This window comes from Dysidea avara, chromosome 13 (assembly GCF_963678975.1).
Source record: "Dysidea avara chromosome 13, odDysAvar1.4, whole genome shotgun sequence".
In the NCBI taxonomy this organism is placed as follows: Eukaryota; Metazoa; Porifera; class Demospongiae; order Dictyoceratida; family Dysideidae; genus Dysidea; species Dysidea avara.
In genome coordinates this window covers 6,350,511-6,373,383 of record NC_089284.1, presented here as the reverse complement: position 1 = coordinate 6,373,383, position 22,873 = coordinate 6,350,511, and the positions used below count along the sequence as shown (strand labels likewise).

Sequence of the window (22,873 nt, the reverse complement as noted above, 5' to 3'; positions counted from 1 at the left end):
CCACCAGAAAGTCTTGTTTCATCTGGGAATTTTCAGCAGCATTGTACTTTAGTGTAAATTATATTTATACGTAGCAAGCACTTTATAGCTACCTGGTCAGCAGTGCAAAAAGAATTGTAATGGATTTCACCAAATCCAATTTACAAGCATGCATTCTGACTTTCCGCAGCTTATAGCCACCTTATTAAGGTATATATGCTTTAATAAGTGAAGGGGGATAGCTCACATAGTTGACTATCCCTTAATTGCTGCATGTATAGTCCTAGCTAGTATTATATGAGTACTCGACCACATGCTGTGACATACAGCATAATATACAGGCAATAATACAATTTATATTTTCATTGCTTTACAGATGTACACATGCAGAATTACAATTACACAGAAAATTAACTGAATTAGGCAGTATATAATTGAAAATTTGATCTGAGGGACAAATGCATGACAATGGAGCTTAGCACAATTATAACAAGGACATGCAAAATTGAAGTACCATATAGTGACCGGGGGGGGGGGGGGGGGTCCAAAGGGTTCCATGGAACCCCCCTTTTGAAAGAGTCTCTTACTCGAGATACTCTAATAGAGCAGTCACAGTATTCTTAAGAGGAGCATGCAGTGTAGCAAGCTAGCAGTAGTAGTTATAAATAAGTTGGTGAGGGCTAGATGATAACCTTTTCTTTTTTTTTGTTCTTCAACCTACAGCTTGCAATTCCAGAGTGGAACCCCCTTTTAAAAGTCTGGATCCGCCCCTGTGACCCATACATAGCTAATTAGTTTAAAATATTTTCCCAACCCTATGGCATAGCTAGCTCTCATATTGTTATAGTTTTGCTTCATGCATTTATGGAATGCAATAGCTACAGCTATAGTTTGTGCATCTAAAACGTGCAAGTGTCTTGAACGTATCAGTGCAATGGATGCACAGTTGTGTAGTACCAAAGGTCACCAATTCGTGCGCATGCGCATGCATACAGTTGCGTCTACTTTGTTACAAGCAGATGGTGGACGTGCATGATCGTAGTTAAGGCAACTAAAGTTGGGAGTAAAAAGTCTTTGGCCGGCATCTTTTATGCTCTAGCTGCTCTCCAGTAGCTATCAGCGTGCAAGAAGGTGAGCAACCACTGTTTTAAAGGGGTAACGCCCATTACTCAGTCGACAACCGCAGTCAGCGGAGATATTGTTACGTTTTCGTTTTATAGCACCAGTTCCCAATGGCTGAGCCAAAAGTGACGGCCGGTGGGGTTGTTTTAGGAAAAGTCACGGTTGCGCGGAAGCACGCGCGTAGAGGACAGGACGTGGAAAAGAAGTCTCGACACACTATCCCCACTGTCAAAGACAATCAGGTAGATATTTGGTTATCAAATATGACATACAATTGGCCCGGCATTGCTCATGTAACCTCATGCATGTATGTGATACTTGCTGGTGCTGTGTATATTGGTACCATGGCCTACCATGGGTTGGTCACCATAGAAACAAACCCCACATACACCAGTATCCAAACTCAGTCACCTCACATACCATAATGAAACCACAGTGCATATATTTGTGGTTGATTTGTGTGTGGTTATCATTCATGATTTCATCGGTTATGGGATATGTGCACATGATGTTAACATTGTTATAATATGCTACTGAGTAGCTATGTGCCTATCATCACGAATACATGCCTACATGCAGCTTGCGTGCAATACATGCCCATGTGCAGCTTTGAATTCTTTGTAGCAAGTATAAAAATAGTGACTGCAAGAGCCGCTTATATTGTAATACATGCTGTTATGGCTAACTAGTCTCGCGTGCCAGACGGTTTGTGTGGGGGCGGCAAATAAACCGTCTGGTCACTGTTGCACACTTTCCGTGAACTCACTGGAATGCAATTAGATTACATCACGGCATTGTTTTGCGCCAAGGATGGTGTAATAATCGTTCCAATCACCTCTGTGAGCAGACTAAGACGATAATTGTACTGGTATTGTCCTGGTGACGTATTCGAAACATTGCTGAACGTCTTACTCTACAATTCCGCCGTTTCACAAATCCGTAGTGAACCATAATCGTTCTTATACCAACGCTTTTAAGAGCCCTGTACTAGGGAAACAAAGATCCTAAGCCCATGGCGTTGTTAAACTTTTGAAAAAGTAATCTGTAGCCGAGATTCAGTTCTTTATTACACTAAGAATTTGAATTATTAGTGTTTGTTTCGTCACAGAGTCCGCGAAGCGATCTGATTGGCTCTGCCAACATTCCGGCAGTGGTCCCGGAATGTGTGCAACAGTGACCAGACGGTTTATTTACCGCCCCCACACAAACCGTCTGGCACGCGAGACTAATGGCTAACAAATGTAGCTATGTTTATGATGCATGCCGCATATGGGGCTAGCTTAATAGAGGAGGTATTCTGTAAGGTATGATCAAATTTTGTTAATTTCTATATGATATTACATAGCAAAAACAACAAGATGAAATTGAAACAAAGAGACTTAGCCTGGATAACAGACATCACTTCATCATGTCCACCATTGCAGACAAGCTTGAGATGAGCTCCACTGAAGTTGAAAATTTCCTATTACAAGGAAACCAGGTAGATAGCTACATACTGTTGTTAGTAAATATCTATAGCTTTCATATATATATATATTTAATGTATATATGCAGTTGGAAGTAATGGATGAATTTTTTGCTGCAAATGGAACAAAACATTTGCTAATCTACTATGAACACACCAAGGAAGTTGACTCAGGTACAGTTGTTGTTATAAAAGGATCCCACAATGAAACTTAATTACATAAGGTGGCAAACCAGGCAAAACAACAAAAAAAGTTTGGATTACTGACGGTACCAAAGAGGCATTTACAGGACTTGCACTCTTCTTTATTAGAACAATTAGCAAGGCCATTACAACGAGTAATGTGGCTGAGGTACATGCAAATAATGATATTATTCAGGATTTACTTTTATTTCAAAATGCTTTTCTTATAGGAAGTCAACTTTGGTGTGCTGGAATCTAATGGGGGTGGCATATTAGAGGCTTTTGAGTCTTTGCTTAGTAATGTTTTCATTCCAGCATTGAAGCAGCAGACTAACTGGGGATGTCTGTCAGACCATCATGGTATTGTTGTCAGAGAAAACTTTTTCTCAAAGCTGACATCTTTTGTTTCTGTACTAAAAAATGCCCAAGCCAGCTTAGCAGATCTAGCCAAACTGTCACCGTGTGACGGAATTGATACTGGATCAATTAATGGATCAGCTCAAATTATTGCAGCTGCTAATAATCCAGAGATATTGGAAGCAGCTGAGCAGTGTGCCATAAAGTGGTGTAAGGAAATTGAGCAAATATTGACTGAGTCTGAACAGATGCGGAAAGAAGCTGATGACATTGGCCCAAGAGCTGAGCTAGATCACTGGAAGAAAAGAATGGCAAAGTTTGATTCTCTTAGTGATTGCATCAAGAGTCCTGATCGAAGAGTGGTCATTGCTATTTTAATTGCAGCCAAAAGTAAAGTTTTAAAGGTAAATCTGGTATTGTGAAGGAAAAGTGTTATTTGGTACTTAAACATAGGGATCATGAAGGTTTGTGTCATTTACCAGAAACTAGCCTGATATTAAATTTCCTTTGCTCTAAGCATACTTTCAAAGCAGCCTATAATGCTTTTCTCAAATTCAGTTTTCATTGAATTGATTTTTTTCAATGTAACTAACTAACCCATTGATGTTAAGTAGATATAAGTCAGTACGTTTTTCACAATCACACATCAAGACATACCATACCGTACCATACTGTACCGTACCGCAAGAGATGCAATGCACATATCTGTGTATGAAATGTGGTTTGTTATATAATACACTAGTGTATAATGTGTGTAAATTGTGGCTTTTTCTGTGTATTATCACCTGTCTGTATCCACATGTTATGCACATGGTCTATAAAACATTTGTATACCATGTGTATAACAGGCTTAATTAAATTAAGCATATGTAACAAAAGTGTCCACCAAGCATATTATGGTACTAATATGGACAATTGTGCACTAACACAAAGTAATGCAGATTTTTACTGTGGTGTTTTTTGGCACTTTTACCATGTATATGTATTTGTAGACCTGGAAGCAACTGGACTCTCGCATTACAGATTGTACTAATGAGGCAAAGGACAATGTCAAGTTCCTGTACACACTGGAGAAATATGCTGATCCACTTTACAAGTGCAATCCTGTATGTTACCAAGTTTTTCACAATTTGTTGCTACAATATGTATGCACTGTTTTCTTTAGGTTGCCATGTTGGATAGCATCCCAGGATTGATGAATGCAGTTCGTATGATCAACAGCTATTCACGTTACTACAACACTGGGGAACGGATGACAGCGTTACTAGTAAAAGTTACTAACCAAATGATCACAGCTTGTAAGGCGTACATCACTGATAATGGTTACCATACAATTTGGGAACAAGAAAGAGATGACGTGCTGAACAAGATGACAGCTGGCAAGAAACTTAATGAAGAGTACCAGCGATGTTTTCACCGTACTAAAGCCAAGCTTCAGGATTCCCCAAATGAAAGACCATTTGATTTTTCAGAAATGTACATTTTTGGAAAATTTGATACATTCGTTCGAAGGTATACAGAATGCAAGTATGCATTCATTATTATCTATGTGATTCCTTCACATTTAGGATTGACAACATTGCTGAATTTCTCAGGACAATTGCTACTTATGAAACACTAAGCTTATCTAGACTGGATGGTATTGACACATTCAATAGCAGATTTAACTTGCTGGTGACAACACTGAAGAAGAAACCATATGATATCCTTGATCAACGTAAGATGGACTATGACATTGACTATGAGGAGTTTAAAAGACAACTTACAGATCTGAATGTAAGACATTATGTGTTAATTATTGAATTGGTACTATAACTGCTACAATACAGCTTCAGTTGCAAGCTTTTATGGACAACACATTTGAAAACATCACTTCAGTTCAGCGATCTCTTTACTTACTAGAGAGATTTGGGAGGTATATGAGTTATACTATGAAGCAATGTAATTAATCTTTCCATAGGTTACAACTACCCTGTCTTAATATTGCTGATCGATATCGCCTCATCATCGTAATGTACATCAAAGATTTGGAAGCTATCCAACGAAACTACAACAAAAACAAAGAAAACCCACCAATACCAAGGGACTTGCCTCCAATAGCTGGAAGGATAGCCTGGATTAGGCAGTTTTATCAACACATCACCAGCCCCATCCAAGTATTCCAGCGGTTCTCTGATTTGATGAAGACCAACGAGGCAAAGAAAGCAATCAAAGGCTACAATAAAATGGCGAGAGTACTGGTTGAGTATGAAGTGTTGCACCACCAAGCTTGGATAAAACAGGTTATTTACAATGTTAAGTTATATAATATTTTAATGTAAGAGGAGTCTGTTTGTGTAAATTACATGTATGTGTATGAAAATTAACTATGATTAATAGGAAAACACTTTACTACATGTAGCAATTTTTGTATATATATGCATTGGTCTATAAACATCCTAATTCTACCTAAGAGTCCTGTCCACGTCTTCTTACACATCACATGTTTCACATCAAATAGACGCATGTTGTTATAGAATAATAAATACCAGGGGCATATCCAGGGTTTGGCAAAGGGTGCACCAGGACCAGGTAGTAAGTAGACATATGGACCAGTAGTCTGGAGGATGTTAAATATTTTATATAATTCAGGACTGAAATTTTTGATGTAGTTTTATAAGTAAAATTAATATCTAAATCATAGTAATAAATTATGCTTTCTAAATGGTGTGCATTTCACTTGCATAAAATTTCATAGTAGGCTATATAGCTAAGTGTGTCCACGGGTTGGTGCTGCAGATACAAGTTTTCATACTCAGTAACTATGGAGGATTCTTAATATATGTGACCGGGCCTGTGAAAATAGGGCATGTGGGCACAAACTACATCCCATCACATTATGGGTAATATCTCAGGATTGGGATGGACTATCTGCCTGCATTCTGTAACTTGCATTATAATGCAAATTAAATGTTTAATAAGTGATAAAAAATGCATGACCATAGCATAACTAACTAAAAAGTTATGACGTATGATAGTTTTAAAAAGTAGTCAAATTTTGTGTGCCCACATGCCCTATTTTCGCAGGCCCGGTCACATATAGTGTTATCTTGTATGAAATTTTATCTGTATTTGGAAAGACTTTCCCCCTTCCCCTGGATCTGCCACGGACACTACAGTGTTATTAAGTGAATTTTGTAGGTTGATGTAGCTATGGTTGGATTGAAAGCCACATTGTTGGTCAGAAATGACAAGCAGTACTTGGTGAATCTCGATCCAATGATCGTCTGTTTCCTGCGAGAGGCTGAATGCCTTGGTAGGATGGGTCTGGAGTTGCCACCAGAAGCCATTGAACTTCAGTTTATGAGAGGAAAAATTCGTAAAAATTATGATGCACTGAATGTGAGAGATAATTGCATTATATGTGGCACAACTTGATATAGACACTCTCTTGCAGGAAATGATACAAGAGTACCAAAGAGTTTTTGCGAAGATCCCTGAGCTATTTGAAACACTGATGACCCCACATTGTCAAAAAGTTGATGCTCTCATTGAACCTGGCCTCACATTACTGAATTGGTCATCAATGAATATTACTTCATTTGTGCAGTCTGTCTACAAGGGGTTGCACACCTTGGAGCTGCTTATTGACAGAGCTTGTGACATTAAGACTTACCGCATAGAGGCTATACTAAAGGACATGAGCTGCACACCATTGTGTGAACTGCCTGACAATGAACCATGGACTATTCAAGAGTTTGTCAGTAAATCAAAGGTGAGGTTTAACAAGTGTCAGATTATATTTGCAAATTTATGTGGTGTGTGTGTGTGTGTGTATGTTTTGTATATATATATATATATATATATATATATATGTATATATATATAGGAGTTATGTGATAAGGCTAGCGGATACCTTGACAATAAGAGTGTCTTAGTAGAGAAGGCTACACATGAGCTGGTTGAATTGCTGCTTGGCTCCACTAATGAAGAAGAAGAACCACTGGTCACTAATCCAAGTATGGAGTCTGATGCTCTAGAACCTCCCAAGACAGCATCTTCTGTTGCAATTAGTGAAATCCATCTGCAACCAGGGGAGTCTGCTGCACAGAAGAGAAAGCAACAGAGACAGGAACTTCAGCAGGAGGCCCAGTACCTCATAGATCATTTCAGCCATTCCAACCTGGACGCGTTGCTTCGTGTAACTCGCACAACCATGGAATCAATTCGTCGTCGTATCACTGTTTCATCATCTATGAACTATGGTGACTTAAAAGATGATACAAAGAAAGATTACACACCAGCATTTAAGGCCAAATGTGTCTTATCCATCCCTAACATAGTGATGCGGCCAAATCTGGATGATGTACAAACAGCTGTTAACCATGTTGTACAGAACATCTTGCTGGTACACAAGAAGGTTTTCATGTGGGGTCAGAAACGAACAGTACAAACTGCAACAGTGGATCAAGCTGGTGGACTGGTTAGACAAAGTAAAGCAGAATTAGCTGTAAGCCAAGTGCTGGGTAAAACAAGCAAGGTTCATGTTGCTTCACAAGTCCACCTAAAGAACTTTCATCATTTGGTAGCTGAAAACAGAGAAGTGGCCAAAATGATATCGCTGCTTTCAACCAGCGTAAATTCCACCAAAAAAGAGATCACCACTGCCTTGGAGCAATTTAACAAGTTCCAGGATGTGTGGGTTTTGGAACGTGAAGTAAAAACTAAAGAATTTTTGGAGACTAATCCACATCTGTCAGAGTTTGAGCAAAACATAATATTTTATGCTCGACTAGAGGATACTATTAAGGAAGAACCAGAAGTTCTCACTGCTGGAGCCATTGCTCTTGAAACAGGTATAATTATTTTGGTAATGTTCACTTTTACATCATCTTTACAGAGGATTTGAAGATTTCTTTGTGTGCTGAGACAAAATCATGGAAAGTGGCATTTGGGCGTGCAATGAATGAGCGCTACTGTGCTATGATGGATAAAATACTGGGTCAAATTGATGACATCAGTGCAAGACTTTGTCGTCCAATCAAGGATTTAGATGATGTGCGGGTAGCAATGGCAACTCTAAAGGAGATTAGAGAGCATGAAATTCACATAGACATGTCAATTGGTCCAATTGAAGTGAGTTATATCACATGTGTAAATATGTCTTGATGGATTTTGCTTTTATATAGGAGTCTTATGCTATGCTGAACAAGTATCAGATAAGTGCAGCTAAAGAAGAAATAGAGAGAGTTGATACCTTGAGGTTTCAGTATGAAAAGTTGCAATCAAAAGCAGTAAGTGTTTCTTTGAGATATCAGCGAGTGTGTTACAATACATCATACTGTACAGAGTGAAGTGCAGTCTCATTTGCTTAGCATTCAATCAAAGTTTAAAGGAACCCTTTTAGAGAATGTTGAAGTGTTTAAACAAGATGTTGGTACATTTACTGGTGACTATTCCACTGTAAGTTGGTAAGGTCATTTGACATATAAATATTATTCTTTTTGTATCACAAGGGTGGGCCAATGGTTGAAGGAATACCACCAAGAGAAGCTAGCAATCGACTGGGTAGCTTTCAGAGTAAATTTGATGAGTTGTGGCGTAAATTTCAAACATACTCTGATGGTGAAGACTTGTTTGGTTTGGCAGTAACAGACTACTCTGATCTGCAACGAATTAGGAAGGAGTTGAATTTGGCACAGAAGCTATATGGCTTGTACAATGCAGTCATGGATAGCGTAGATGGCTACTATGACATTTTGTGGTCAGAAGTTGACATTGAGAAGATTAACAATGAATTGCTTGACTTTCAAAACAAGTTTGTCATTTAAAAATTTTTATGCGACCAATCATATTCCAACTTAGATGTCGCAAGCTGCCAAAGGCACTAAAAGACTGGCAAGCTTTCAATGATTTGAAGACAAAGATTGACAACTTCAATGAAACTTGCCCCTTGTTGGAGATGATGGCTCACAAGGCCATGAAGGAAAGGCATTGGCAACGACTAGAGGATGTCACCAAATACAAGTTTGATGTTGAGTCTGATAACTTCCAATTGAGGAATATTATGGAAGCTCCTTTATTAGAAAACAAAGAAGACATCGAGGTGGGAGATATATAGTGGTTGGCGAAAGTTACACATATGCATGAATTTCATGTATACTGTGTAGGATATTTGTATTAGTGCTGTGAAGGAGCAAGACATTGACGCAAAACTGAAACAGGTTGTAGCAGATTGGAGTGTGCAGAACCTTGCTTTCAGTAACTTCAAAGCACGGGGAGAATTGTTGTTGAGAGGAGAAGAAACTGCTGAAGTGATCTCCCTCATGGAGGACTCACTAATGATACTGGGGTCGCTAATGTCCAATAGGTTTGTAATTCATTACTTGTTAACCACATTGTGATACCAACTCATTTAGGTATAATGCTCCTTTTAAAAAGGACATACAGTCATGGGTGCAGAAATTGTCCAACACTACAGATATTATAGAGAATTGGCTTGTAGTACAAAACCTGTGGGTATATCTTGAAGCTGTGTTCGTTGGTGGAGACATAGCCAAACAGTTACCAAAAGTATGTTGATTACTGTTACTAGAACAATTTGTCTCACACTCTGTATACAGGAAGCAAAGCGTTTTTCAAATATTGACAAATCGTGGGTAAAGATCATGTCTCGTGCTCATGAGACAACCAATGTGGTTCAGTGTTGTGTGGGAGATGAGACACTTGGACAGTTATTGCCTCACTTATTAGAGCAACTGGAGTTGTGTCAAAAGTCTCTCACTGGTTACTTAGAGAAGAAACGGCTTGTATTCCCACGTTTCTTTTTCGTATCAGATCCTGCTTTACTGGAGATTCTTGGCCAAGCTTCTGATTCGCACACAATTCAGGCACATTTACTGAATGTGTTTGATAACATTAAAACAGTTACTTTTCATGACAAAGAATATGATAAAATTCTTCAGATCAATTCAAGGGAACCAGAAACAATTGATGTGAGTTACACACACGATTTCAGATACATCATGTATTTAACACTGACTGTTTTGTACACATAGCTGGAGAAACCAGTGATAGCTCAAGGAAATGTTGAGATATGGCTTGGTGCTCTTCTCAAAATGGCTATGAAATCAGTTCATGTTGTCATCAAACAAGCAGCTGTAGCAATTGACGATCCAAATTTTGACTTAATGGAATTTCTAAAGGTTTACCCAGCACAGGTATACTTTTGTGTACTCTATAATTAAACAAAAGTAGAATAGACGTATATTAGTAAATAAAAGTCACCATTATTAACCCTCTCATTCACTGCTGAATTTGTAGAGGCTCCAATTTACTTCATCTGAGCTGCTATAAATTATATCTAGCAGATTTACAGGTTGCATGTCAATGGATTATAATTTGCTAACTGTTGCATAAGAGTGAAATTCTACTGCAATGCACCTCCTAAGTTGAAGTGAGCAGATTGGTTACAACTTGCAGACCACACTTCACGTACTCTTTTCCATATGAGAAAAGCTACATATGTATGTAGTATGTACCACAGTAAACTGACCACCGTTATTTGCCAGTAATTAATAGTTGGAACAAGTGGTATTTATCTAACCTATTTTTTCCTTTACACTGATATAATCTAATACATGTTGGCATTACTTTTTACCTTTACTGTGGTTTTACATGACTTGATTTTAGAAAACTAGCCATTTTGGCCCACAAGGCACATCAGTACACTGAGCTAGCAGTTTCTGCACTAACTTTGCCTTCATGTCTGCTTTGGAGCCAAAATCCTCTAGACATGTATATAAATGCTCTAAAGGCACTAGAGTGACTGGAGACAGCTCGGCCTGCCTGTAAAGTTATGGAAAAGTGAAATTTGTGTATTTTGTGCCATTGCAATATGCCTCTAGCTGTGGTCGGTATAAACAGTGATCCAACTTTTCTTGAAATTTTATTACAATGTGGCCTGAGGTTTGCCATCATTATCCTCATTGATTTTGAACTCCAGCCAGTTCTACCTTCCTTCTCTTTGTGCTCCACCTCAATGTGAGCACAGTCACACTCATGAAAAACCCAGACAGGAATGGTACAGGCTCCTTGCATGTAGTCCAATGATATCTTCAGTGAAAATTTCACTTGTGTAGCTGCCAAGGTTGGTGAGTTATTACCATTAATAATATTCTTATATGCTGTTTTTGCAATGTGCCCAAGTGGTCAATTTTTACAAAGTATAATTATGAGTTTACTGGTGATGAATGATACAGAAGTGGTTAACAAACAAACAAAAAAATTGAATAAGGATCATTGCAACAAAAAAAGTGCTAAAACTAGGGAGGCCACCTACACCTGCAGCCATACTAGTATGCATGTAATCCCTACTTCAGTATCATAGCAATTGCACTCTATAGGAAGAAGATTAATATAAAAGTCAGCTATTTAATTGAAACATAGCTACTTCACACAACAGAAATTCAGTTTGGCCTCATTGTACAGCACCGTACCCAATAAAACTTTTGTGTGTAGTTACAGAAGATCTAGAGTAATTCTTGGTGATTTATAGGTTGGTTTACTGGGAATACAAATGATATGGACCAGAGATGCCGAGGAAGCTCTGAGCAATGCACGTAGTGACAAGAAAATAATGCAAAACACTAACCAACACTTTTTAGACATCCTAAATCAACTTATTGGAATGACAACTGAAAATCTGAAAAAAATTGAGCGAACTAAGTATGAAACACTTGTCACTATCCATGTTCACCAAAGAGACATTTTTGATGATCTTGTGCGTATGCACATCAAAACTCCTGGAGATTTTGAGTGGCTAAAGCAGAGCAGGTTCTACTTCAACGAAGATATTGACAAAACAGTGATTTCCATCACTGATGTAGATTTCCATTATCAAAATGAGTTTGTTGGTTGTACAGAACGACTTGTTATTACCCCATTGACTGATCGTTGTTACATCACTCTAGCTCAAGCTTTGGGAATGGCCCTTGGTGGGGCACCGGCTGGACCTGCTGGAACAGGAAAAACTGGTAAAATATAATATTTAGTGTAATCGTAGGCTGGTATTGTAGAGATCTTGTATTATAAAAAATTAAATTCCTTGCCAATGAAATATTATGCACATGGTATTGGGACAAAAGTCATTTTAGAGAGTTGTTCTTAAATTAACCAACAAAGTATTAATAAACAGATTGTTAATGTGGTAAACGGTGTAGTACATGTTACAAAAGTCACAGACCACTGGAATCACAATAAAAACTGCTGGTCCTAATCCATTCATGGTGAACCATTGCACGAGACACAGTGCCAAATTGTTATAATTTACATTGTTCTTAGATTCATTATAAGACTAAGTGATTTTTGTTGCGTATGATATTTGGGCGTACTGGATATATCTTTCCCTCTTCTCCAGTGGTGGAAGAAGCACTTCACAATTTGGGGGGATGGGGGGCAACTGTCACCTTGCAGGTTTCAATCCATCCAAGCAGAACCTAAACAACTATTTGTTCCAGCGTTCATTGTATACTAGAAATATAAAAATGTGTTGTGTATACCTAGCTAGCTACTGATAACCAGCCATTGTGTATGCATGAGCTTATTTTATGCTAACTGCTGTTGACTACTACTATACTCATCACTGGTTACATGGTTAATTTCATCCAGGAATCCTGAATCCATTGTATGCACTGTGAAACCGTTTGTGTATAGACTACTACTTTAGTTGAGTGATCAGTAACTCAGCATGCGGTCACATGATTTCATGGTCTACATTGAAATCAATCGCACTTCAGTGATCATCCAGTAAATATTCTTCCTTCAATTTACTGCATGTTACGTAGTGATCATTTCACACTAGTCTAACCATTTGCTTGCCAGGTGCCGCTCTCCAGCATAGTCACGCCTTTATACTGAATATATAGACTACAAATTTACCTCACGTGAATCTGGAACAGTACTTGCCATATGTTAGTGACCTCCACTTTCACAATGATCACTTTATTGTGTATATGTGGCACTATGGATGCTGTAAAATATCAGGTTGGGCATGCAGTGCTCCCTACTTCCCAACTTTCCAATTAGTGGAGCATGTGCTTCCCCCCATCCCCCACCATTTTGCTGTTCTTGCTCTCCTTAGCTGTCAACTTGCTAGTTGTACTGTACATAATCCATAATTCTGCAATGTGTTAATGGTGACATGAGTACTAATAAGTACTCATACTGTTCTGCACAGCTAATGGCTTTTGGTGTACTGGTTTTACATCCATAATGTTTTTTACCACAAATTTAAGAATTTATGATACCAAAACAAATCACTGCATTGGCAGTGATCTCATGGTGATCGGTTAAATTTAAGCACATGTCAATCACACTGAAGGGAACCCCTAGGTGGAGTCTAAATGACTAAATATGGTGCTATCACTGTGTTTGGTGGTACATAATTATAATCATGTATATAATTTCCCATACATGTATTTCTTACCTTCATATGATGGAAATAAAATTCATCTATAGTAATGGCAATTATCACAGTGAGATAAGCATATCATATTTACGTATTCCAATTTTAGAAACAACGAAAGATATGGGCAAGGCTCTTGGAAAATATGTGGTAGTATTCAACTGTTCTGATCAGATGGACTTTAGAGGACTTGGTCGTATTTACAAGGGCCTAGCCCAGTCAGGAAGTTGGGGATGTTTTGATGAGTTTAATCGTATTGAATTGCCAGTTCTGTCTGTGGCAGCACAACAGATTGCTATTGTACTCCAGTGCAAAAAGGAGAGGAAAACACAGTTCATCTTCACTGATGGTGATGTTGTGGATATGAATCCCGAGTTTGGAATCTTCCTTACAATGGTATATACTTTATTTACATGCCAGTAAATTTGTAATATTCCATATGTGCTTCCTATTAGAACCCAGGATATGCTGGTAGACAAGAATTGCCAGAGAACCTAAAAATAAATTTTAGAACTGTAGCCATGATGGTACCTGACCGACAGGTATATATCAAAGTAAAATATATTGTTGCCATCATCATTGCATTTCAGATTATTATTCGTGTGAAGCTAGCTAGTTGCGGTTTCCTGGAGAATATTGTATTAGCACGAAAGTTCTATACACTTTACAAGTTGTGTGAAGAACAGCTTTCAAAACAAGTTCACTATGATTTTGGCCTACGCAACATTCTTTCTGTTTTGCGTACCCTGGGAGCTAATAAGAGAGCCAATCCTGAGGATACCGAGAACACAATTGTAATGAGAGTGCTGAGAGATATGAATCTCTCCAAGCTGGTGGATGAAGATGAGCCATTATTCATGAGCTTGATTAATGACATGTTTCCAGGAATTGTGCTGGAAAAGGCTGGCTACCAAGATCTTGAGGAGGCTATTGATAAGGAGGTAGTACCATTATATAGTATTCTTAACTTGTTACATTTTCTTTGACAGGTTAAAGACATGGGGATGATAAACCATCCCAGCTGGAAACTAAAGCTTATCCAGCTATTTGAGACCCAGCGAGTTAGACATGGTATGATGGTACTGGGTCCAAGTGGTGCTGGTAAAACCCAGTGTATACATGGCCTCATGAGGGCCATGACTGTCTGTGGTGAACCACACAAAGAACTACGCATGAATCCAAAGGCAATTACAGCACCACAGATGTTTGGACGATTGGATGTTTCTACTAATGACTGGACAGATGGGATCTTTTCTACCTTATGGAGACGTACACATAAAGCCAAGAAGGGAGACCACATTTGGCTAGTACTTGATGGGCCAGTTGATGCCATATGGATTGAGAATCTTAACAGTGTATTGGATGACAATAAAACACTCACACTGGCTAATGGCGATCGCATACCGATGGCTACTAATTGCAAAATTATTTTTGAACCCCACAATATTGACAACGCTTCCCCAGCTACAGTATCTCGTAATGGGATGGTATATATGAGCTCTTCTGCTTTAGATTGGAGGCCAATTCTTCAGGGATGGCTTAGCAGGAAAGAAGAGGAAAAGAAAATCACTGCTACAGAATCAACTATTTTCTTGGACCTTTTTGATAGTAGCTTCTTAAACCTCTACAATTACATCTCTACCCTCATTGCCAAAATGGAAATATTAGAGTGTAACTATATTGTACAAGCGTACACCTTACTGGAAGGATTATTGCCAGCAAAGGAAGAAAGCCAAAGCCTTGAGAAAATTCACCTGGAACATATGTACATATTTGCTCTTATGTGGAGCATTGGCGCTATACAGGAACTAGACAATAGAGCTAAAATGGAAACTTGGTTACGAGAGAACACAGAACTAGATCTTCCTGTTTGTAGCCCTGATTCTGGAGACACCATCTTTGAGTTTAAGGTTGATGATAATGGTCAATGGATTCACTGGTCTACTCAAGTTGAGGAATACATTTACCCTCCAGATAGTGTGCCTGTGTATGCTAGCATTTTAGTACCTAATGTTGATAATGTTCGTACGGACTTCTTAATTCACACAGTTGCTAAGCAGGAGAAGGGTGTACTTTTAATTGGAGAGCAGGGTTCTGCCAAAACAGTTATTATTAAGGGCTACCAGGGCAAATCTGATCCTGAAGTACAGCTCGGCAAAGGTATGAACTTTTCATCTGCCACTACCCCAGGCCATTTTCAGCGTACAATTGAAAGTTATGTGGATAAGCGTGTGGGTAGCACCTATGGTCCACCAGCTGGTAAAAAAATGACAGTATTTATTGATGATATCAATATGCCTATTATTAACGAATGGGGTGATCAGATTACAAATGAAATTGTTAGGCAATTGATGGAAATGAAAGGTTTTTATAGTCTTGAAAAGCCAGGTGATTTTACCAATATCGTTGATATCCAGTTCTTAGCAGCCATGATCCACCCCGGCGGAGGTAGAAATGATATACCAAGCAGATTAAAGAGGCAGTTTGTTGTATACAATTGTACACTCCCATCAAATGCTTCAATCGACAAAATCTTTAGTGTAATTGGAGCAGGATATTTTTGTACACAGCGAGGTTTTACAAAAGATGTTTGTGAAATAGTAAAATCACTAGTAATCTGTACTCGTAAACTCTGGCAAGCAACCAAGGTAAGTTTTACTATTGTGTGAGTTATAAGTGATCACATAGATTTTCCTTAGATCAAGATGCTTCCCACACCCGCAAAGTTCCATTATATCTTTAATTTAAGAGATTTATCTCGAATTTGGGAAGGAATGTTGCACATAGATGCCGATATATTGCGATCAATTGATACTTTGCTTGCACTTTGGAAGCATGAATGTATCAGGGTAATTTCTGATCGTTTCACAAATTCAGAAGACAAGGAGTGGTTTGATAATCACACAGTGAAGATGATTACAGAAGAGCTTGGTGATGAGTGTGCTGCCAAGATGGCAAAGGAGCCTTACTTTGTTGATTTCATGAGAGATCCTCCAGAGCCTACAGGAGATGAGCCAGAAGATGAAGAAATAGAAGCACCAAAGATATATGAACTGGTTAGCAACAATAAACATAATACTGTGTGCATATGTAACTTTTTTGTTATCTTTAGATCCCTTCTTATGCTGAGCTTGAAGAACGCCTGACTAACTTTATGCTACAATATAATGAGACTGTGAGAGGTGCTGGAATGGATCTAGTGTTCTTCAAAGATGCCATGGTGCATTTGATAAAAGTGTCACGTATTATTCGAACTGATCGTGGGAATGCTCTTTTGGTAGGTGTTGGTGGTTCAGGCAAGCAGAGTCTTACAAGGCTTGCCTCTTTCATTGCTGGATATAAAAACTTTCAAATCACACTTACCAGATCTTACAATGCTAACAACTTAATGGATGATTTAAAATACCTTTATCGTGTGGCAGGTGCAGAAGGAAGAGGCATCACATTCATATTTACTGATCAAGAAATCAAAGATGAAGGATTTCTTGAATATCTTAACAATGTTTTGTCTTCTGGTGAAGTGTCAAACCTGTTTGCTCGAGATGAAATTGATGAAATTTGCTCAGAGCTTATTCCAGTAATGAAAAAAGAATTTCCTCGTCGACCTCCCACTCCAGAGAATCTTTATGATTATTTCCTTTCAAGGGCCAAACAAAACCTGCATGTTGTCCTTTGCTTTTCTCCTGTAGGGGAAAAGTTCAGGGCCAGAAGCTTAAAATTTCCTGGTCTTATTAGTGGTTGCACTATGGATTGGTTCAGCAGATGGCCAAAGGATGCTTTGATTGCTGTAGCTCAACATTTCCTTGCATCATTTGAAATAGCTTGTTCAGCCGAAGTTAAACAAGAGGTGGTGCAAGCCATGGGTGTATTCCAGGACTTTGTTGCTGAAACATGTGTCAATTACTTTGAGAGATATCGTAGAGCTACCCATGTCACACCAAAATCTTATCTTTCATTTATTGCTGGTTACAAGACCATTTATACAGAGAAGAAAAGTACGATTCAAGAACTGGCTAATAGAATGAATACCGGATTAGACAAACTTGTTGAAGCTAGTAAGTCAGTGACTGAGCTATCCAAAGAACTTGTTGTTAAGGAAAAAGAACTTGCAGTTGCCTCCGCTGAAGCAGATGAGGTTCTAAAAGAAGTGACAGTGAAAGCTCAAGCAGCAGAAAAGGTGAAGGCTGAAGTGCAAAAAGTTAAAGACAAAGCACAAGCTCTTGTGGATGCAATCAGTGCTGATAAAGCTGTTGCTGAAGGTAAACTCGAGGTAGCTCGACCTGCACTAGAGGAGGCAGAGAATGCTCTTAATACAATTAAACCAGCTCATATTTCTACCGTTAGAAAGCTTGGCAAGCCTCCACATCTTATCATGCGTATCATGGATTGTGTATTAATGTTGTTTCAACGAAAGTTAGATGCAACAACTCAAGATCCTGATAGGCCTTGCTGCAAACCTTCATGGTCAGAATCCCTAAAGTTGATGAGTCAGACAGGGTTTCTTCAAGGGCTGCAAAACTTTAACAAAGATACGATTAATGAAGAAACGGTAGAGCTATTGGCCCCCTATTTAGATGCAGAAGACTACACAATGGAATCTGCAAAGAAGGTATATATTTATAGCACTTCTAAACTTTACCATTGTTTGTGATAGGTTTGTGGTGATGTTGCTGGGTTGTGCTCATGGACAAGAGCTATGGTAGTGTTTTATGGGATTAACAAGGAGGTATTGCCCTTGAAAGCAAATTTGGTTATACAAGAAGGTCGACTGAACAAGGCAAATGCAGAATTAGCTACAGCTCAGGCTCAACTAGATGAAAAGGAAAGAGAATTGAATGTGGTAAAGGCTCAATACGATGCTGCCATGACCAAAAAACAAGCTCTTATTGGTAAGATTAAGCACAAAATTATTCCTGAAATTTACTGTGTATTGGCGTGTTACTTGGTAGATGATGCTGAAGCTTGTAAGAGAAGGATGAATGCTGCTTCAGCTCTGATTGGAGGCCTTGGTGGAGAAAAAGAGCGTTGGACTCAGCAGAGTAAAATGTTTGAAGCTCAGCTTACTAAGTATGCGATGTGTAACCATAATGGGAACTTACTACATTAACAACCAATGTATGTATATAGGTTGGTGGGTGATGTACTGCTAGCAACAGGATTTCTGTCATACTCTGGTCCCTTTAACCAAGAGTTTAGAACCATACTACAAGATGCTTGGAAGAAGGAGTTAATGTCTCGCAAGATTCCATACAGTCCTGATATTAACTTAACAGAAATGTTGACAGATCCTGCTACTGTAAGACAGAACCTCAATTATGTAGTACAAATTCATGAATATCTCTCTATTATAGATTGGTGAATGGAACCTTCAAGGTCTACCAAATGATGACCTCTCGATTCAAAATGGAATAATTGTGACAAAAGCTACTAGGTATCCTCTGTTAATTGATCCACAGGGCCAGGGAAAGAATTGGATCAAGAAACGAGCAGGAAATGATATACAGATCACTACATTAAATCATAAATATTTCAGACAGCATCTTGAAGACTGTTTGTCCCTTGGAAAATCTTGTTTGATTGAAGATGTTGAAGAAGAGCTTGATCCTGCTCTGGACAATGTTCTTGAGAAGAATTTTATCAAATCAGGGAGTACATTAAAGGTAGGTACTTTAGGTCTATGAAAAAAACAAAGTGCAACTTATGTGTTTGCTTGCTTATAGGTGAAGGTTGGTGACAAAGAAGTTGATGTGATGAAAGGTTTTATGTTATTTATAACCACAAAATTGCCTAACCCTTACTACACCCCTGAGATCAGTGCACGTACATCTATAGTGGATTTCACTGTCACAATGAAGGGGCTTGAAGATCAGTTACTTGGCAGGGTAATCTTGACTGAGAAACAAGAACTTGAAGCTGAAAAAGTGAAATTGATGGAAGATGTGACTTCTAACAAGCGTAAAATGAAAGAACTGGAAGACAATCTTCTTTTCCGACTAACATCCACCCAGGGTTCACTGGTCGATGATGAATCACTTATAACAGTACTTCAAGTAACCAAGACCACTGCACAAGAAGTGAATGAGAAGCTAACAATTGCAGCGGAAACTGAAGTCAAAATCAATTCTGCTAGAGAAGAATTTAGACCAGTGGCAACACGTGGTTCTATCTTGTACTTCTTGATAGTTGAGATGTCAATGGTAAATCCAATGTATCAAACATCATTGGTACAATTCCTTGGTGTATTCGATATCTCAATGGCTAGATCAGATAAATCTCCTATTACTTCCAAACGTATTTCAAACATCATTGAATATTTAACATTTGAAACATTTAAATACACGTGTCGAGGTCTGTATGAAACTCATAAATTCCTTTTCACTCTGTTGTTAACCCTGAAAATTGACACACAAAAAGGCTATGTAAAGCATAAAGAGTTTCAGACCCTTATTAAGGGAGGTGCTGCATTGGATCTAAAGGCTTGCCCTACTAAGCCTAGCAAGTGGATCACAGATATGACATGGTTAAACTTGGTTGAGTTAAGCTCACTGCCTCAATTTTCAGAAATTCTCAGCCAAGTGTCTCGGAATGATCGCTCTTGGAAGGCTTGGTTTGAGTCAGATGCTCCAGAAGAGACTCCAATTCCTGATGGATATAACAATTCTCTTGATACTTTCAGAAAACTACTTTTAGTCAGGTTCGTCGTTGTGCTAACTATCATGTTAGTAGCTACATTTATGTATATGTAGGAGTTGGTGCCCAGACAGGACTACGACTCAAGCTCGTAAGTATATTTCTGAATCAGTGGGAGTGAGGTATGCTGAAGGTGTATTGCTGGATATGGAGAAGATGTGGGAAGAATCCACAGGAAGAGTTCCCATGATTGGGCTACTGTCCATGGGATCTGATCCCACTAATGATATTGATGCTTTATCTAAGAAGATGGGTTTAGGTAAATGTATTCCCATCAATAGCAGTTTTATTATAGCCTTATGATTTAGAGTATCGTGCTGTGTCCATGGGACAAGGTCAAGAAGTGCATGCCAGAAAGGCAATGCAACAAAGCCAACAAGGGGTGAGAAAGTTATTAAGTTGTATCTTTGTTTTGATTGCTTCCTTACAGGGAGGTTGGGTGTTGCTGCAGAATTGCCATTTGTGTCTTGATTTTCTGGATGAGCTACTTCAATCTGTTCTTGAGACAGAGAATGTACATGAAGCATTCCGTTTATGGGTCACTACAGAAGTACATCCAAAGTTTCCTATTAACTTTCTCCAGGGTAGTATAAAATTTACTAATGAGCCTCCACAAGGAGTAAAGGCTGGTCTCAAGAGGACCTATGTTAATGTTTCACAAGATTATCTTGACATCAGTAACCTTCCACAGTGGAAGCCAATGCTGTATGGAGTAGCCTTCTTACACACCACTGTGCAGGTACTGGTCATGTACATTGATATGGTATTGCTAAGTTAGGGTATGCATACTATCATTTTCTTAATAGGAACGTAGAAAGTTTGGCCCACTGGGTTGGAATATTCCTTATGAGTTCAACCAATCTGATTTTAATGCCAGTGTGCAGTTTGTTCAGAATCATTTGGATGACATGGACTTGAAGAAGGTAGCTACAGACTAAACTATAATTTGTTGGTAAAGTGTATTGATCACACAATAGGGAGTGTCATGGCCAACAGTGCGTTACATGTTAGGAGAAGTACAGTATGGTGGAAGAGTGACTGATGATTTTGATAAGATACTGTTGAACACATTTGCAAAGGTGACTGATAAGCTGATATTAGCCTGTAATTTTATATATTGCATTGTAGGCGTGGTTTGGAGACCATATGTTCCAAACCAGCTTCTGTTTCTACAAGGGCTATTCCATCCCTGTGTTCAAGACAGTGGCAGAGTATCTGAATTATATTGATAAGCTACCATTGACTGATACTCCTGAAGTGTTTGGGCTACATGGAAATGCAGATATCACGTAAGAGTTTTTGTTTATCTTCCACAATTCTAGTAATGAAACTTATCCAGTTATCAGTCCAATACTGCTAAAGATGTGTTGGACACAATCTTAAGTATTCAACCAAAGGACAGTGCAGCAGGTGGTGGTGAAACAAGAGAGAGCATTGTACGAAGACAGGCAGATGATATGTTGAGCAAATTACCTGCAGATTATATTCCTCACGAAGTATGGCCTGCTAAATTAACATTACTGTTTAGACTACAGATTGTGACTTTGATAGGTTCGTGCTAGGCTCAAGGCTATGAGTGCACTAGCCCCAATGAACATTTTCCTGAGACAAGAGATTGATCGTATGCAGCGTGTCATCACAGTGGTTCGTTCTACATTACAAGATCTCAAGCTTGCCATTGATGGCACCATTATTATGAGTGAAGTTAGTCCTAATAATGTGGCTATGTACATTACTGTGTGCTATTGTTAATAGAATCTTAGAGCTGCATTGGATTCTATATATGATGCTAAAGTGCCACCACTTTGGCGAAAGGTAACTTTGCGATTATTTTTATTACCAGTTGCTATGGTGCATGCACACAGGTTTCATGGGACTCCTCCACAATTGGTTTCTGGTTTACTGAGCTACTTGAGAGGAATGCTCAATTCCACACTTGGTGTTTCCAAGGTCGACCCAAAGTATTCTGGATGACTGGCTTCTTCAATCCTCAAGGATTCCTCACTGCCATGAGACAAGAAGTCACTAGAGCTCACAAGGGTTGGGCACTAGATGGAGTAGTGCTTCACAACGACCTCACAAGGTTGTTTAAAGATGATATTGTTGATCCACCTAATGAAGGGGTATATGTATATGGGCTATTCTTGGATGGTGCAGGCTGGGATAGAAAAAACTGCAGACTTGTTGAATCAACTGCTAAAGTGTTATTTACCCCGTTACCTGTGGTTCACATCTATGCCATCAACTCCACAGCTCCCAAAGACCCTAAGCTGTATCAGTGTCCAGTATATAAGAAACCTCAACGTACTGACCTGACCTACATCACTTCACTGTTACTGAGAACTAACCAACATCCAGACCACTGGATACTTCGTGGTGTAGCCTTGCTCTGTGACATTAAGTAGCTCAGACTGATGACTTATATACATATCACTTATTTTAAAGACATATTATTTATTTACCCTTATACATTCATTTGTATTATCTTTAGTGTTTATACACTTACTAGCTGGTCAATGAGCAAGTGTCTGCATGAGAGAGAATCAAAGTGATTATAATTACATCAGTGAAGGTGCATGGAGTTGTTGGATGCACAAGAGCATAGAGCATAACATATAGATGTATGCAAATTG

At 38.7% G+C, this 22,873-nt stretch overlaps 1 protein-coding gene across 2 annotated transcripts; it reads left to right on the top strand.

Moving 5' to 3' along the window:
* The first annotated feature begins 977 nt into the window (after positions 1-977).
* Positions 978-22,764, top strand: LOC136242370 (dynein axonemal heavy chain 5-like). Of its 2 annotated transcripts, XM_066033775.1 has the most exons (45): positions 978-1,110; positions 1,200-1,343; positions 2,447-2,581; positions 2,656-2,740; positions 2,791-2,918; positions 2,980-3,510; positions 4,099-4,212; positions 4,272-4,618; positions 4,675-4,882; positions 4,936-5,021; positions 5,067-5,388; positions 6,287-6,487; positions 6,543-6,860; positions 6,975-7,941; positions 7,986-8,221; positions 8,275-8,379; positions 8,435-8,548; positions 8,602-8,903; positions 8,951-9,191; positions 9,256-9,455; positions 9,505-9,658; positions 9,709-10,080; positions 10,144-10,305; positions 11,643-12,120; positions 13,660-13,946; positions 14,006-14,092; positions 14,141-14,491; positions 14,540-16,198; positions 16,250-16,606; positions 16,663-18,159; positions 18,205-18,439; positions 18,500-18,617; positions 18,678-18,846; positions 18,902-19,210; positions 19,271-20,244; positions 20,297-20,499; positions 20,549-20,622; positions 20,671-20,979; positions 21,047-21,163; positions 21,218-21,319; positions 21,369-21,529; positions 21,580-21,736; positions 21,792-21,944; positions 21,996-22,055; positions 22,106-22,764. In XM_066033775.1, exons 2-45 carry the CDS (start codon positions 1,212-1,214, stop codon positions 22,643-22,645), a joined length of 13,857 nt encoding a protein of 4,618 aa, XP_065889847.1. In that variant the 5' UTR covers positions 978-1,110; positions 1,200-1,211; the 3' UTR covers positions 22,646-22,764. The 2 variants fall into 2 exon arrangements, with proteins under 2 accessions (XP_065889847.1, XP_065889848.1); XM_066033776.1 differs by lacking the exons at positions 978-1,110; positions 1,200-1,343; positions 2,447-2,581; ... (4 more) ...; positions 4,272-4,618; positions 4,936-5,021 and having other exon boundaries at positions 4,866-4,882; positions 20,549-20,979.
* The last annotated feature ends 109 nt before the right edge of the window (positions 22,765-22,873 follow it).

Coding starts and splice junctions, on each gene's coding strand:
- LOC136242370 (XM_066033775.1), top strand. CDS start 1,212: ATGGCTGAGCCAAAAGTGACGGCCGGTGGGGTTGTTTTAGGAAAAGTC. Junction 1,344..2,446: donor CCACTGTCAAAGACAATCAG/GTAGATATTTGG, acceptor GATATTACATAG/CAAAAACAACAAGATGAAAT. Junction 21,164..21,217: donor ATGACATGGACTTGAAGAAG/GTAGCTACAGAC, acceptor ATCACACAATAG/GGAGTGTCATGGCCAACAGT.